Source organism: Stegostoma tigrinum, chromosome 32, assembly GCF_030684315.1.
Source record: "Stegostoma tigrinum isolate sSteTig4 chromosome 32, sSteTig4.hap1, whole genome shotgun sequence".
Taxonomy (NCBI): domain Eukaryota; kingdom Metazoa; phylum Chordata; class Chondrichthyes; order Orectolobiformes; family Stegostomatidae; genus Stegostoma; species Stegostoma tigrinum.
Genome location: NC_081385.1, coordinates 630,497 through 646,899, shown reverse-complemented (window position 1 = coordinate 646,899; position 16,403 = coordinate 630,497). Strand labels below are relative to the sequence as shown.

The 16,403-nt window shown below is 43.6% G+C and overlaps 1 protein-coding gene across 1 annotated transcript in view; it reads left to right on the top strand.

Annotated features, from left to right (window-relative positions):
* Positions 1–279: 279 nt before the first annotated feature.
* zpr1 (ZPR1 zinc finger) overlaps positions 280–16,403 on the top strand; it is a 31,387-nt gene continuing 15,263 nt past the window's right edge. Inside the window, exons 1-4 of the mRNA XM_048562299.2 lie at positions 280–422; positions 4,763–4,924; positions 12,161–12,251; positions 14,488–14,558. Of these exons, the coding sequence (XP_048418256.2) occupies positions 306–422; positions 4,763–4,924; positions 12,161–12,251; positions 14,488–14,558 (441 nt within the window). The 5' untranslated portion in view covers positions 280–305. The remainder of the gene's footprint in view (positions 423–4,762; positions 4,925–12,160; positions 12,252–14,487; positions 14,559–16,403) is intronic.

Here is a 16,403-nt window from a genome sequence, read left to right as displayed (position 1 = left end):
TGTTTTTGGATTTTTGGTGTGTGCGTTGATCATCACAGCATTTCAAAACAGAGCTTTCAAACTTGCTGACCATGTGGTAGACTGAAAGTTCAAGGCAACGGCAAACAAATATTGTAATAACATTTCAGTGGTTTGAATAATTTTTGTTTATATCTTTTAAATTGGTGAGGACGAAAATGAAAACACCACAAGATCCAATTGGACCACGGAAGGCGCTATAGAAATGCAGCTATTGTGCCTGTCCATTCCTCCCACCGCGTGGTGGCAGCAGCGAGCCTGGGGCAGCGCAGGCCGGAGGCCGCGATATGGCGCTGTCTGTAGGAGCGGCCGCCGGCGGCTTGGAGCCGCTTTTCCCCGATTTAGGAGCCGAGGATGCAGGCCCAATCGTGATGGAGAGCCTGTGCATGAACTGCCTGAAGAATGTGAGCGGGGGCGGTTGGCTGTGGGAGGGGGAGAGGGGTTGGCACAGCGGTTTATTGCTGGATCTTTAATCCAGGGACCCAGGTAATATTCTGGGGAACTCGCGTTCAAATCCTGCCCGTAGCAGGCGATGGAATTTGAATTCACTTCAATAAAAATCAGGAATCCAGAGTCTAATAGAGGCCATAAATAATGTGTTTATTGTCAGAAAGAGAAACCCCACCTGGTTCATCAGTATCTGTTAGGGAAGGAAACTGCCATCCTTGCCTCGATAATAAAATGTGAGGCTGGATGAACACAGCAGGCCAAGCAGCATCTCAGGAGCACAAAAGCTGACGTTTCGGGCCTAGACCCTTCTTCAGAGAGCAGCTTTTGTGCTCCTGAGATGCTGCTTGGCCTGCTGTGTTCATCCAGCCTCACATTTTATTATCTTGGATTCTCCAGCATCTGCAGTTCCCATTATCTCTGCCATCCTTACCTCGTCTGGTCTCTATGTGACTCCAGACCTACAGCAACATGGCTGACTCTTAATTGCCCTCTGGGCAATTTGCTGTCCCATCCTGCAACGCCCTGATCCTGTGAGTGAATAAAGAAAGGGGTTTTTTTGGGGATGGTGGTACAATGGGTTCAGTTTCACCCTCAGGCTGTGTCGTGTTTGCATATTCTCCCTGTGTCTACGTGAGGTTCCTCCAGCAGCCCAAAGATGTGCAGGTTAGGGTTGATTGGTTGTGCTATTAGCTTTCCTAATTACTTGCTTTACCTGTACACTAGATTTTCTTTTACAATTGATACACTGGGACACGCAGATCCTCTGCATTTCAGAGTTTTGCACATTCTCACCATTTAGATAATGTGCTTTCTTTATTCTTTCTGCCAAAATGGACACATTAATCTTTTCCGTCACTTCCTCCATCTGCCAAATCTTTACCCACTCATTTAACTGAGAAATTCATAAGAATGTTTTCAGGGTAGCCTCTTAGAATAGCACGTTCCGGAGCTGCCCAGAGAGCAGGCTCTACTGGACCTGATAGAAACAACGAAATTAGCGCAGGAGTGGGCCATTCTTTCCTTTGAGCCTATGCCACTATTCAGTATGATCATGCAATCTCAGTTCCCGTTCCCACTTTCTCTCCATTCCCATTGATCTCTTGTGGCCGCAAGGACCATGTCCGTCTCCCTGTTGAATATATCTAGTGAACTGGCCCCCAGAGAATTCCACAGGTTCACAACTCTGAGTGAAGAAATTCTTCCTTATCTATGTCCTGAATGACTTACCCCTGATTCTTAGACTGTGACTCCTAGTTCTGGACTTCGCCAATATCGAGAGCAATTCTTTCCACATCAAGTTTGTCCAGTTCCATCAGGATTTTACAAGTTTCTATGAGATTCGGCCCTCATTTTTCTAAATTCAGGCAAATTCAAGCCCAGTTAATCTGGTCTTTCCTCATATGCCAGCCCTGCCACCTTGGGAATCAGTCTGGTGAACGTTTCCTGGACTCACTCAATGTCCTTCCTCAGTCTAAGAAACTAAAACTGCACACAATACTCAAGATGTGGCCTCACCGAGGCCCTGTATAACTGCAGCAAGATATCCCTCCACTGATACTCAAATCCTCTCGCTATGAAGGAGAACATACCATTAGCTTTCCTCACTGCCTGTTGCACCTGCATGCCAGCCTTCGGCAACTGTTCCACCAATGACACTCAGGTCTCGTTGCATCTCCCCTTTTCCGAAACTGCCATCAATCAGATAATAATCTGTCTTCCGGTTTTTGCCATCAAAGTAATATTGTGCAATAAACTAACGTGCATTAATCTCATAGTGAAGGGCCCCTAGATAGCAGTGACCATAATATGATTGAATTTTCAGTTCATTTTTTAAGGTAAAGAGAAGTGGGTGTGAGACTATCTTTTAAAAATTTGAACAAACGAAGCTGTACAGGCATGAAACCAGAGCTGGCTGAAGTGAAGTGCCGAATTAGATTAAAGCATGGGGCAGTAATGATGCAGAGACAGCCATTTAATGAGATATTTCAGAATATACAGATTATTTTCCAATGCATGAGAAAATGCCAAGGGATGAGCCCACCGTCAGTAGTTAACTAGAACTTTAGATATTAATAAAATTAAAAAGAAAGTCCTAGCATTGTGCCAAAATTGGTGGCCACCCAGAAAGTTGGGCAGGATAGTAAAAACAAAGCACTATAACTAAAACGTAATAAAGAGGGTAAAAAAGTCTACAAAAGAAAGCTGGTCAAAGCATAAAGTTAGTTTTAAAAACCTAAAAAAAGTTTAAAGAAAGTCAACCAAACATGCTTTAAAAGTGAGACTTAATGAAAAATTAATACTGAAAAATACTGGCAGATGAATTGAACAGATACTTTGCATTAGTTTTCACTGTGAAGGATATATGTAAAGTTTCAGAAACACCGATTAAAACAAGAAATGGAAAGGAGGGAGTAACTTTGGGATGGGGCTGGGGAAATCACAATCACCAGAGAAGCTCTCCTGAGTAAATTGTTTGAATTGTAGGCAGACTAGTGCCATGGTCCTGCTGGATATAAAAAAAAGGGAGCAGTACGTTATTTGGTGCATTAGTTCAAATTTACCAAAACTCCCTTGCTTCAGGGATCGTTCAATAGATCAAAAGATAGTGAAGGTATCCCTTTTATTCAAAAAGGGAACGAGATTAGCATGACATCTAAATGTTAAAGGCTGTTGATGTTGTAGCAAGGCATTTGGATAAGCTCAAGAATATCTCGCAAAATCAGCATTTCTTTGTGAAAAGAAAATCCTGCTTGACCAATCTGTTGTAGTTCTTTGCGTGGATGTTGCTGGGAATGGAAGGTTTGAGATATAAAAATAGATTGGAAAGGCTGGGACTTTTTTCACTTGGAGCATAAGAAGTTGAGGGGTGACCTTGCTGAGGGTCATAAAATCATGAGGGCTATAGATAAGGGTCTTACCTATATATGAATGGCAAGGGTCTTTTCCCTACAGTGGGGGAATTCAAAACTAGGGGACGTATTTTTAAGGTGAACGGAAAAAGATTTGAAAAGGACAAGGAGCAGTTATTTTATACAAAATTGTTTGTGTGGAATAAACTGCCAGAGGAAATAGTGGAAGCAGGTATAGTAACAATAGTTGAAAGATTTTTGGATAAGTACGTGAAAAGGAAAAGTTTGGAGTGAAATGGGCTGAGCACAGGCAGGTGGGACTGGTTTAGTTTGAAACCTGGTCAACATGGACTCGTTGAACTGAAGGATCTGTTTCCATGCTGTAAAACTTTATGAATCTACATGAATTGCCCATAGTGTTCAGGGATATACAGGTTAGATGGATTAACCGTGGGAAATGCAGCGTTACAGGAATCGGACAGGTAGAGGGGTCTGTGGATGCTCTTGGAGGGTCAGTGTGGACTCGCTGGGCCAAGTGGCTGCTTTTTGCACTGTAAGATTCAATGATGGTGGTTGCAGGGAAAGGGGTAGAGCGGAGAAGGAAAGAAAAGACAAGGATGTTATTACACTAGGCCTCTCCTCCACCATCTTGTTGCGCTTCTGCCTCTGACAAGAATGTCATAGTCATTGTCATAGACCTGTACAGCATTGAAGCAGACCCTATAGTCCAACCCCGCCATCTCGACCAGCTATTCTAAATAAATCTGATCCAAGTTGCCAGCATTTGGCCTATGTGCCTCTAAACCCTTCCTATTCATGTACCCTTCCAGATGCCTTTTAAATGTTGTAATTGAACCTGCCTCCACCAACAACTCTAGCAGCTCATTTCATACGTGCACCATCTCTGCATGAAAAGGTTGTTAAATCTATGCCCTCTAGTTTTGGACTCCCCTACTCTGGGTAAAAGGCCTTGGCTATTCACCCTCTTTCTGCCCCTCATGATTTTATAAACATCTCTAAGGTCAAATATTTAGTGAGATTAAGAAGTTGATAGTGGCTTTAGGATTCTGTGTGACCATGTTGAGTTTGCTGGGAATCAACGCCTCATTATTTAATGTGAAACATTATGGTCCTTAAGCAAGGTCACCGTCTTCCCTGAGGACCATGAGGCTGGTCTTTCATGAGAGAGAGACTGTACAAAGAAATTTTTCCAACATCTTTCAGTTCTGAAGAAGAGTCATGCTGGACTCAAGCATTAGCTTTATTTTGCTCCCCTTAGATACTGTCAGACCCGTTGGGTTTCTCCAGCACTTCCTGCTTTTATTTCAGATTTCCAGCATCCATGTAATTTGCTTTCAGTTGAGTGACAGATCTTTTTATCTGCCTTGTCTCGTGGAATTATTGATGTGCATTTTCATCCCTTTGCTCTTTTTCTCTCTCTGCAGGGGATGACCCGGTTGCTGTTGACTAAAATCCCATTCTTCAAAGAAATTATTGTGAGTTCTTTTACCTGTGAGAGCTGTGGCTGGGTTAACAATGAGGTTCAGTCGGCTGGAAAGATCCAGGAGGAAGGAGTTCGATACACACTCTGTGTTTCTTCCAAAGAGGTGAGTTTCTGACTGCACTAGTTGCTTCTAGTAAGCTCAGATATTTGTTTCTATCTTTACAGGATTTCTTTTCTGATTCATCATCTGCTTGAGCATAATGTGCAAATGTTAGCCATGATTTTTAGGTCAGAAAAATGAGGTATGGTTTTATTAAAATATCCAATTCTGAGGGGCTTGACAGGGTAAAGTCTGAGATGGTGTTTTCCCTCATAGGGGTAATCGAGAACAAGAGGACACAGTTTCAAAATAAAGGGTTTCCATTTAAGAGTGAATTCTAGGGGAATTTCTTTTGAGGGTCATTGCTCTTTAGAATTCCCTTACACGGAGATCTGTGTAGTTGGGGCCATTGAACATATCCAAGGTTGACTTACAGTTTATGTTCCTTTCTAATGCCTGTGAATGATATATTTATATCTAATTAATTTGTATTTTCTTAACCTCAGTGTTACAAATAAATAATTTTTGGTAGCAAGTTTTTGTAAATTTTGAAGTAAAAAAATTCATTATTCATTGGAATATTGAGAGAGATTCAGATAGATACAGCTAGATAGTTTTGGCTGTAATGTCTTTTAAAGTTGAATAATTCTATTATTCACCATTTAGACTGATCGATTGTATGAAGATAGGCTATTCAGCCAAGACAGTTGAATGTTCAGATGGTGTGAAATATGATTTGGTACAGATCAGAGGATTGGTGTGCAGATTATCATCTTGTTATTTCCATTTCTGTGTTCTTCGTCTTACAACCCAGACTCGAGGAATGCACCACTTCCTTTCTAGTCACTCTGTTCCACAGAATCACAGAACAGTTATGGTGCAGTAGGTGGCTGTTGGCCCATCGTGTCTACATTGACTCTCTAACTTAGCATCGTGACCTGGTTCCGTTTTCTTGTCCAGCCCCCAGAACCCTGCATGTTATTATCGTTATTGAAATAATCACTGAATGCCTCCTTGAAATGCCTTATTGAACCTCCACCACACTTCCAAACAGTGCATTCTAGACCCAAACCATTCACTTTAAATTTGGTTCACTTTAAATGTGTGCTATCTTGTTTCATGAGTGAGAGCAATTTCTTTCTATCTGCTCTGTCTGGATGGCTTAAGGTTTCAACTCATCTTCTCATGACCTCCTTCTTGAAGGAAAACAGTCCCAACTTCTCTGATCTTCCCTCATAACTGATGTTTCTCATTCCTAGAATCATTCTTATAAGCTTCTTCTGCGCTTTTTCCAATGTGTTCACATCCTTCAGGGGTGGCACGGTGGCTCAGTGGTTAGCACTGCAGCCTCACTGCACCAGGGATCTGGGTTCAATTCCAGCCTCTGGTAATGTCTGTGTGGAGTTTGCACATTCTCCCCATGTCTGCGTGAGTTTCCTCCGGGTGTTCCGGTTTCCTCCCACAGTCCAAAGATGTGCAGGCTTGGTGGATTGGCCATGCTAAATTTCCCGTAGTGTTCAGGGGTGTGTGGGTTATAGGGGGATGGGTCTGGGCGGGATGCTCCAAGGGGTGGTGTGGACTTGTTGGGCCAAAGGGCCTGTTTCCACACTGTAGGGAATCTAATCTAATCCATCCTAAAGTACAACACCTAGACTGTACACAATAGTCTGGCTGAGGTTGAAGTGTTGCCTGATACAGGTTTAGTGCAACCTTCTGCTCTTGTCCTTAATGCCCCTGTAAATAGGGACTTGGATATTATATGCTTTATTAAGTGCTCTCTCCATCTGTCAATCCCAGGTCTATCTGCTCTTGCACATCCTTTAGAGGAGAATTCTTTATGGTGTCTCTCCATGTTCTTTGTACCAAAGTGCATCACCCCTCATGTTTTTCAGCAGTGAACATCATCTGCCATCTGCCACCTACCACCCACTCCTCCAACTTTTTTAAATTCTAGACAATCGCGAATCAACCTGTCAGGGATGCTACGCACTTGTGGAACAGGTGGGACTTGAACTTGGATCTCCTGGCTCAGAAGTAGGAACACTACCACTGCTCCACAATAGCCTTTTGAAATTCTACGCTATCCTCCTCACGGTTTACTTTTCCAAGTTTTGTAACAAATACAGTTTTTTAAACAGTCCCCTGCACACCAAGTTCTATCACATTCAAATACATCAGGAAAAGCAAGGGTCTCAAAACTGACTCTGGAAAACTCCTTTCTGAACAGTCCTCCAGCTTGAAAAATGCCTTTTATTCCCTTTTCAATTTGTCAGCCAATTTTATATACCACATTGTTTCTAGTTTCTTTTATTCCATGATGTGTAATGTTTCTCTCAAGTCTTGTGTGTCACTGTATCAAATGTTTTTTGCAAGTCCTTATACACGATACTAACACCATTCCCCTAGTTAATCATCTCTGTTCCTGTTTCAAAAAGACTTCAACAAAATAGTTACACATGATCTTCCCTTGAAATCTATGCTTCTTCCCCCTGCCTAACTCATTTGTCCACACCACTATTAATGATAGAGCCATACGCCACAGAAAAAGACACTTCAGTCCAACTCATCTGTGCTGAACAGACATCCCTAATCTGACCTTGTCCCATATCCCTCTAAACCTTTCCTATTCATATAGCCATCCAGATGCCTTTTAAATGTTGTAATTGTACCCACCTGCATCACTACCTCTGGAAGTTTGTTCTGTATATGCACCATCCTCTACGTGAAAAAGTTACCTGTCAGGCCCTCTTATGACATATTTCTTCTCTCACCTTAAGCCTATACCCTCTAGTAGGCTATTCACCATATTCATGCCCCTCGTGGTTTTATAAACCTCCTATCAGGTCACCCCTTAGCCTCTAACATTCCAGGGAAAAAGGCCCCAGTCTATTTCAAGGGCCTTATTTTCCACATCGGGACCCTATAGCCCTCTGGACTCAATATTGAGTTCAATAATTTTAGGGCCTAAACTTTCCCATGTCCCAGGCTCCCAGCCCACACACCAGGCCTTATTACCACATAGCCTGCTATTACACACCCACTGTTGTTAGTCACTAACAGTCCCCATTAACAACTGTTCACCCTGATTGTTAGCAACTCCTTTGTCTGTCCAACTGTCTTTCTCTCTCTTTGGGCTCTATCCTATCGTTTGCTCCCTACCGCACCCACCTCCCTATTTTCTGCATATAAACATGTTTTCCCAGCCACCATCAGTTCTGAAGAAGGGTCACCAGACCTGAAACGTTAACTCTGTTTTCTCCTCCACAGATGCTGCCAGACCTGCTGACCTTTTCTGCAACTTTTTGGTCCCAGTCTACTCCCTCTCTCTCACTAACTCAAACCCTCCAATCCCAGCAACATCCTTGTAAATCTTTTCTGAACCCTTTCAAGTTTAACAACGTTTTTCCTATAGCAGCTGGACTAGAATTGAATGCAGTATTCCAAAAGTGCCAAACCAACATTCTGTACAGCTGCAAATGACATCCCAACTCTCATACTTAAATGTTCTGTCCGATGAAAGCAAGTGTGCTAAATGCCACCTTCACTATCTATCTGCAACTCTACTTTCAAGGAAGTATGCTTCTGTGTCCCTAGATCTCTTTGTTCGGCAACACTTTCCAAGGCCTTCCCATTAACTGCATAAGTCCTGCCCTGATTTGCCTTTCCAAAATGCAACACCATACCTTTATGTAAATTAAACTCCTTCGGTCACTCCTTGGCTCATTGGTCTATCTGATCAGGTGGAGATACCAGTGTTAGACTGGGGTGGACAAGGTCAGAAATCTCACAACACCAGGTTATAGTCCAAGATAACAAAGTGTGGAGCTGGATGAACACAGCAGGCCAAGCAGCATCTCGGGAGCACAAAAGCTGACGTTTCGGGCCTGGACCCTTCATCAGAGAGGGGGATGGGGAGAGGAAACTGGAATAAATAGGGAGAGGGGGGGAGGCGGACCGCAGATGGAGAGAAAACAAGATAGGTAGAGAGGAGAGTATAGGTGGGGAGGGGATAGGTCAGTCCAGGGAAGATGGACAGGTCAAGGAGGCGGGATGAGGTTAGTAAGTAAGAAATGGAGGTGCGGCTTGGGGTGGCAGGAAGGGATGGGCGAGAGGAAGAACAGGTTAGGGAAGCAGAGACAGGCTGGGCTGGTTTTGGGATGCAGTGGGGGGAGGGGAAGAACTGGGCTGGTTTTGGGATGCGATAGGGAGAGGGGAGATTTTGAAGCTTGTGAAGTCCACATTGATACCATTGGGCTGCAGGGTTCCCAAGCGGAATATGAGTTGCTGTTCCTACAACCTTCGGGTGGCATCGTTGTGGCACTGCAGGAGGCCCATGATGGACATGCCGTCTGAGGAATGGGAGGGGGAGTAGAAATGGTTCGCGACTGGGAGGTGCAGTTGTTTGTTGCGAACCGAGCGGAGGTGTTCTGCAAAGCAGTCCTCAAGCCTCTGCTTGGTTTCCCCAATGTAGAGGAAGCCACACCGGGTGCAATGGATACAATATACCACATTGGCAGATGTGCAGGTGAACATCTGCTTGATATGGAAGGTCATCTTGGGGCCTGGGAAGGGGGTGAGGGAGGAGGTGTGGGGGCAAGTGGAGCACTTCCTGCAGTTGCAGGGGAAGGTGCCGGGTGTGGAGGGGAGTGTGGAGCGGACAAGGGAGTCGAGGAGAGAGTGGTCTCTCCGGAAGGCAGACAAGGGGTGGGGATGGAAAAATGTCTTGGGTGGTGGGGTCGGATTGTAACCCTGCAGCCCAATGGTATCAATGTGAACTTCACAAGCTTCCAAATCTCCCCTTCCCCCACTGCATCCCAAAACCAGCCCAGCCTGTCTCTGCTTCCCTGACCTGTTCTTCCTCTCACCCATCCCTTCTTCCCACCTCAAGCCGCACCTCCATTTCCTACCTACCACCTCATCCCGCCTCCTTGACCTGCCCATCTTCCCTGGACTGACCTATCCCCTCCTTACCTCCTCACCTATACTCTCCTCTCCACCTATCTTCTTCTCTCTCCATCTTCGATCCGCCTCCACCTCTCTCCCTATTTATTCCAGCTCCCTCTCCCCATCCCCCTCTCTGAAGGGTCTAGGCCCAAAACGTCAGCTTTTGTGCTCCTGAGATGCTGCTTGGCTTGCTGTGTTCATCAGCTTCACAAGTTATTATCTTGGATTCTCCAGCATCTGCAGTTCCCATTATCACCAGGTTATAGTCTGATAGGTTTATTTGAAAACACAAGCTTTTGGACCCTCAGTCGTTCTTCAGGTGTTAGTGAGAGGTATATTAGACACAGACTTTATAAGTAATGTACTAGCCATACCTCCTAATATTTGCATCCAAATCATTTATCTAAATGAGGAAAAGAGTGGACCCAGCATCAATACTTATGGTACACCATTGGTCACAGGTCCCAGTCTGAAAAGCAACTGTCCACCCCTACCCTCTGTCTCCTATTTAGAATTATTATTTGTAGAAATGTTCCTACTATTAAAACTAAACTGATCAGTCTGTACTTGCTATATGCTGTTTAGAATAGTTTTTGAACAAAGGAGTCATGTTTACAGTTCTCCAGGTGACTGGTACCTCCCCTAAGCTTGGGGAAGACTGAAAGAGCCAGTTTGTCTGCAATTTCCACTTTTACAAAATTTTCAAATGCTAGTACTTAACACGGTCCCATACAGGGGAGTAAGATCCAACATATAAATATTTCCTATATCTTATGAATGGCCAATTTGTATTGCCCTCTGTTGTGTTCTGACTTGCACGCATATTGCCTTGCAGAATAGAACTTACTTGCAACCTGGGGGCTGCCTGTAATTCCTTCAGCACCCTTGGATGGCCCTGGTGCCTCCTCAACTCTAAATAGTGACATCTTATCCAGGACCACCTCCATATCAATCTGATTTCTTCTTGTGACTGAGTTTTCTTTGAGTCACCACAGACTAAGCAGCATCTTGTCCCTTGGCAAAAATATTCATTCAGTTCCCCAGCCATGCACCTACCTCCGGGTCATAGTTAGTTTTTAGTGTAACCTGTGTGCTGATGTGACCAATTATATTCAGAGATAGTAGGAACTGCAGATGCTGGACATTCTGAGATAACAAGGTGTAAAGCTGGATGTACAGAGCAGGCCAAGCAGCACCCTGCTCCTGTGATGCTGCTCGGCCTGCTCTGTTCATCCAGCTCTACGCCTAGTTATGACCAATTATATTGACTTGTTTCCTCAAAGTATATTTAATTTGGTACAAATAAAATTTAAATGTCAAAAAATTAAGTAAGAGAATGTAAAAATTATTGACAGAGGTTTCCCCTGTACAAAGATAGAGATGCCTAATATTCTAACATCCCAAAATTGGCATAATAGAAGTATGGGTAATAGGAATGATGGTCAAACAACCTACAACAAATAGCAAATGCATTCGAACATGTCCCACAGACTTCTCAGCAGTCCTCTCCCTAAATATTAATGATGCTATTAGACCACCAAATCTCATTAAAACTTTACACGGGGCTACACATCTTCACTTTCAACAATTTGGCCTTGAAACTCCCTCAAACATTGCTCAGTTATGGACTGTTTCAACATCTGCTCAAGATCTAGTTCAGCCTCTCCTCCTGAGACCAGGCTCCCCTGGATTCATGCAAGCTGCATTTACTCTCGGAAATAGTTCTAGTTTTTCACAGGCAGTGGACTTCACCAGCTGCTACTTCCCTTAGATTTATTTCCTGAGCTCTAATCTTGCTCAATTGCCCAAAGCAAACATTGCTTATGGCCTTTCAACCCTCACTGTTTGCTGTACTGAACGATTAATTGTGCACTAGCGTCTTTTGAGGCCTTCATCTCAGCTTCCTCATCTTCCCCAAGCCTTCACTACACAGTTATTCGGCTGCTGTAGGACTTTGTTGAGCACCCAAAGTGCAAAGCCCATATAATTCAGTTAACAGCAGGCTGGTTGGCTTCTCTCTTTCGTCCTCCGACCAGCTGGCCCTGGAGCTGTTATGAATGACTTATTAAAGACTTTGTACCAAATGCTGATCAAATTGCTAGGCAGAATTGAATGCAACCAGTGTTTTGGAATGGTCAAATGTATCAAAAACGTTAGAACTCTGTTCCTTAAATATTACTATTTTCACAACACTGGCTCTATAGCACAAATTGATAGACAAGACAGGAATTCATCACAACCCTTGCAAAGTCATTCTGTTGAACTGATGGACTTGAATGCTCACTTGTATTGTCAGTTCAGTATTTTTAGATAATTTGCTCTTAATGCTGTCTGATGATGTGAATCTGTGTGTAGGACCTGAACCGTGAAGTTGTGAAAATTGACTGTGCTACAACCAAAATTCCTGAACTTGACTTTGAGATTCCACCATTCACACAGAAAGGAGGTAAGCAGCCAACTGGTGTTTGTACCATGGTATTCAGAGCCTCTAGTGTCAAAGGCCCACCTTCTGGGCTTTGCTGTAAGTGAAGAGGGAGGACAATCAGAATAATACCAGCTTTGAGGCTGCTTAAACACAGGCTGTGAGGAAATATAATGATGATGATTAAAAATTAAGGGACGTAGTGACCTATTCTGGGCAGGTTATTTGGGAAAGTAAAATGCCTGCGATGATTAGAATGGAAGGGAAATGTGTTGGCCGAATGCCAGAAAGAATGTTTTGACATTGCTTTCCATAGCATGCTTGGGTAAAGATATAGCTTTGTGATCAAAGATTAAATTAATACTCAAAATAGAAGTGTCAACTGAATATCATGCGATTTAGATAAAGTTAACTAGATATGAAACATTCTGTGCTTATTTGAGGGAGGGGCAGAGTGGGCTTTGCTTTGCACAATTTCCTATGAAGTTGGAGGCGTTTCCTGCGTTTGCACCTGCTGTGGTTAAAGGATGGGATCAGCAGTGCAGGTGGTTGCACCACCTTCATATGAGCCTGTTTGCTGCTTCCGTCTGTTCATGGGTAAATGTTTATAACAAATGCTGTAGCATGTTGATATTTCCTAGTGTTGTCTGATGTAATGATCCTGTTTGTGATACAAGACCACCAATAATTTCCTGTTTCCTTTGAATCAATAAATCAACTGCTACAAGTAGAGACATCACAGTTGTAAAAATTTGAATTGTTGTTCTGGTGATCCTGAAAAACAACATAGTGTTATGGCTCCAGCTGATTATTATTACTGGACCACACAGACAAACACCAGAGAGAATTCAAAGATAGTAGGAACTGCAGATGCTAGAGAATCTGAGATAACAAGGTGAAGAGCAGGACGAACACAGGAGACCGAGCAGCATCAGAGAAGCAGGAAAGCTGATGTTTCGGCCTACACCCTTCTTCAGAAATGGACCCTTTGTCTCTGTTATCTCAGATTCTCCAGCATCTGCAGTTCCTACTATCTCTGAAACAATTTTAACCCCACCGAAAAGCCTCTTCTAAGGATGCCTGCCCTGAAGAAGTTACCGTCCTCCCTCCGGACAGACCTCAGGGGATCGCTCTCCCACTGCAACTCTTTCGTAACCTCTTCGGCCTTGAAACTGCTCGACCATGTCCTCAGCAAACCAGGTATTACAGCCGCATCACCTTCCTCAGCACCTGCCTATGGAACCGGATCATCCCCAATGGACTACAGTCCACATTCAGGCCTTTCCAATTTGGCACCAGCCACAACAATGTCTACATTCAAAACACAGATCCTTCAAAAGTATTTCTTCCACCCCGCCCCCCCACACCCCCACACCAACCAATTTCTGAAGAAGGGCCTAGGCCGAAACATCAGCTTTCCTGCTCCACTGCTGCTGCTTGTCCTGCTGTGTTCATCCAGCTCCACACCTTGTTATACCAGAGAGAATTCCCTCCTTTATCATGTCGGTTGGTTTTACTTGTTCTTGGGTTTTGAGAATTTGATGATAAATAGTTTCTTTCTTGTGTAATCCCACAGCTGAGCTTAATCTTTTCTCAGCTTTGAGGAACCCCTTTAGGGTTCTTACCAAGCACTTCTGCTTGGAAACTTTCACACTAAAACCGTCACACTGAAGTAACCTATTTCCTAACAACTTTGAGCTAACTCCCTCCGGCAGCAGAAACTGTGTTTATATACACAGATTCAGTCAAGACATCTGTGAACTGAACCCAAAAGCTTTCCAAGCTGTAGCTGTTTTTCCCCTAGGCAGAACAAAAATCAATTCCTGATGCTTCTAACTGAAAGCAAACTAATGATCTTCAGTGTTTACTTTATTCACTTAAGAAACTTTCCCAGTGCAAAAAAAAATTTTAAAAGTCTTCGGAAATCATGACAAGTTAATTATTTAATTCTTTTAACTCGGGTGAAAACCCATGTGCTGCTTGTTCAAAATCCAGACTCTCAATGTATATATGATACGCCTTAAATTACATTAGCGATCTCAAAATCTGTTGTAAAACTGGGAATGATTGTTAATCATATACCCTGTATGCATGTTGTTGAATGCTGAAGCTTGGATCTAAATTTCAGACTGTAGCATGAAATACCCACTTAGACCTTCTTTTAATGGGAATTGTTTGTAGCTAGTCATAGATTTGTGGTACTGGAATATATTTTGTTGAAGTGTTAGGTTCTTACACTGGGTCATTTTTGTTTTTGCAGCACTTTCTACTCTTGAGGGTCTGATTGACAGAGCTGTTACTGGTCTAGAACAGGACCAGCCCACGCGGAAGGTAACAGGTGGTTTATTTTTTGCTTGTCTTCAAGTTCTGGTTGGCTCAGATTCTGGAACAGCATTGAATTTGTGCTGCACACGTTTGTCTCCTTTTGTAGAATCTCCCAATAGTTTTGGTGTCTCAATTCAAGGGCAGAATCCAGAATGTCAGCATACAAACAAGAAGCAAGAATTGGACACTATGGCCTATTATAGCCTGCTTCACTATTTAATAACATCATGGCTGATTTGATTTTAAGCTCAAATTGTACTTTCTTGCATATTCCTGATAATCTATGTGACAGCATGGTAGCTTAGTGGTTAGCACTGCAGCCCCACAGCGCCAGGGACCCGGGTTCAATTCCAGCCTCGGGTGACTGTCTGTGTGGAGTTTGCACTTTCTCCCCATGTTTTCTCCGGGTGCTCCGGTTTCCTCCCACAGTCCAAAGATGTGCAGACTAGATGGATCGGCAATGCTAAATTGCCCATAGTGTTCAGGGGTGTGTGGGTTATAGGGGTATGGGTCTGGGTGGGATGCTTCAAGGGCGGTGTGGACTTGTTGGGCCAAAGGGCCTGTTTCCACACTGGAGGTTATCTAATCTAATCTAATCTGTCACCCCCTTGGTCATTAAGAATCTGTCTCCCTCGGCCTTGAAAATATTTTAGGGATTATGCATCCACTCCATTTGATGAAGGGAATTCCAAAGACACTTAACCCTCTGCGAGAAAAGCCATTTCCTCATCTGTTTTAAATAGGCACCTGCTTATCCTTAAACTACAATGCTGAGTTCTGGATTCTCCCAGCAGAGGAAATATTATTTCCGTATACATCTGGTGAACTCATTTCCCCCACTCCGCCAGAATCTTTTATGTTTCAGTTAAGTCACATCTGACCCTTGTAAACACCAGCGATACAGGCTTAACCTATCAAAACTTTTCTCATAAAGCTAACCACTCATTCTAGTCATTAGGCTATTAAACCTTCTCTAACCAACTTACAGCACATTAACATCCATTTGTAAGTACGATCACCAGTAAAGTACTCCAGATGCAGTCTCACCAATGCCCTGAATAACTGGTGCATAATCTCCCTCCTCTTGCTTTCAATTGCCTTTCAGTAATCCATAACATTCTGTTTTTATGATTGCTTGCTATACCTGCACAAAAGCTTTTTCGTAATTCATGACAAAGACACTCATCTCTTTGCAAATAACAAGGTGTAGAGCTGGATGAACACAGCAGGCCAAGCAGCATCAGAGGAGCAGGAAGGCTGACATTTCAGGCCAAGACCCTTCTTCAGAATTTCTGAAGAAGGCTCTAGGCCCAAAACGTCGGTAGCCGTCCTGCTCCTCTGATGCTGCTTGGCCTGCTGTGTTCATCCCAGCTCCACACCTGGTTATCTCAGATTGTCCAGCATCTGCAGTTCCTACTATCTCTGAAACAAGATCTCTTTGCGTCTCGGAGCTCTGCAATCTCTCAGACACCAGCCTCTTCCCAGTCCCTTGACCTGTCCGTCCTCCCTGGACTGACCTATTTTCCCCCCACCAAACTCCCCACCGACATTCGCCTCTACTGACTCCACCCCCGCCTCTGACCTGTCTGTCTCTTCTCCTTTTATCCATCTTCTATCCATCTCCCCCTCTCTCCCTTTTTATTTCAGAATCCTCTTCACCTCCCCCATTTCTGAAGAAGGGTCTAGACCTGAAACGTCAGCTTTCCTGCACCTCTGCTGCTTGGCCTGCTGTGTTCATCCAGCTCTACACCTTGTCAACTAAATCGGATAGACATGTTTCCCCTTAGACGAAACTTGTTGGTTCTGGCTGATTATCTTCATCCTATAGAGTGCCCTCTTGTAATATCTTTA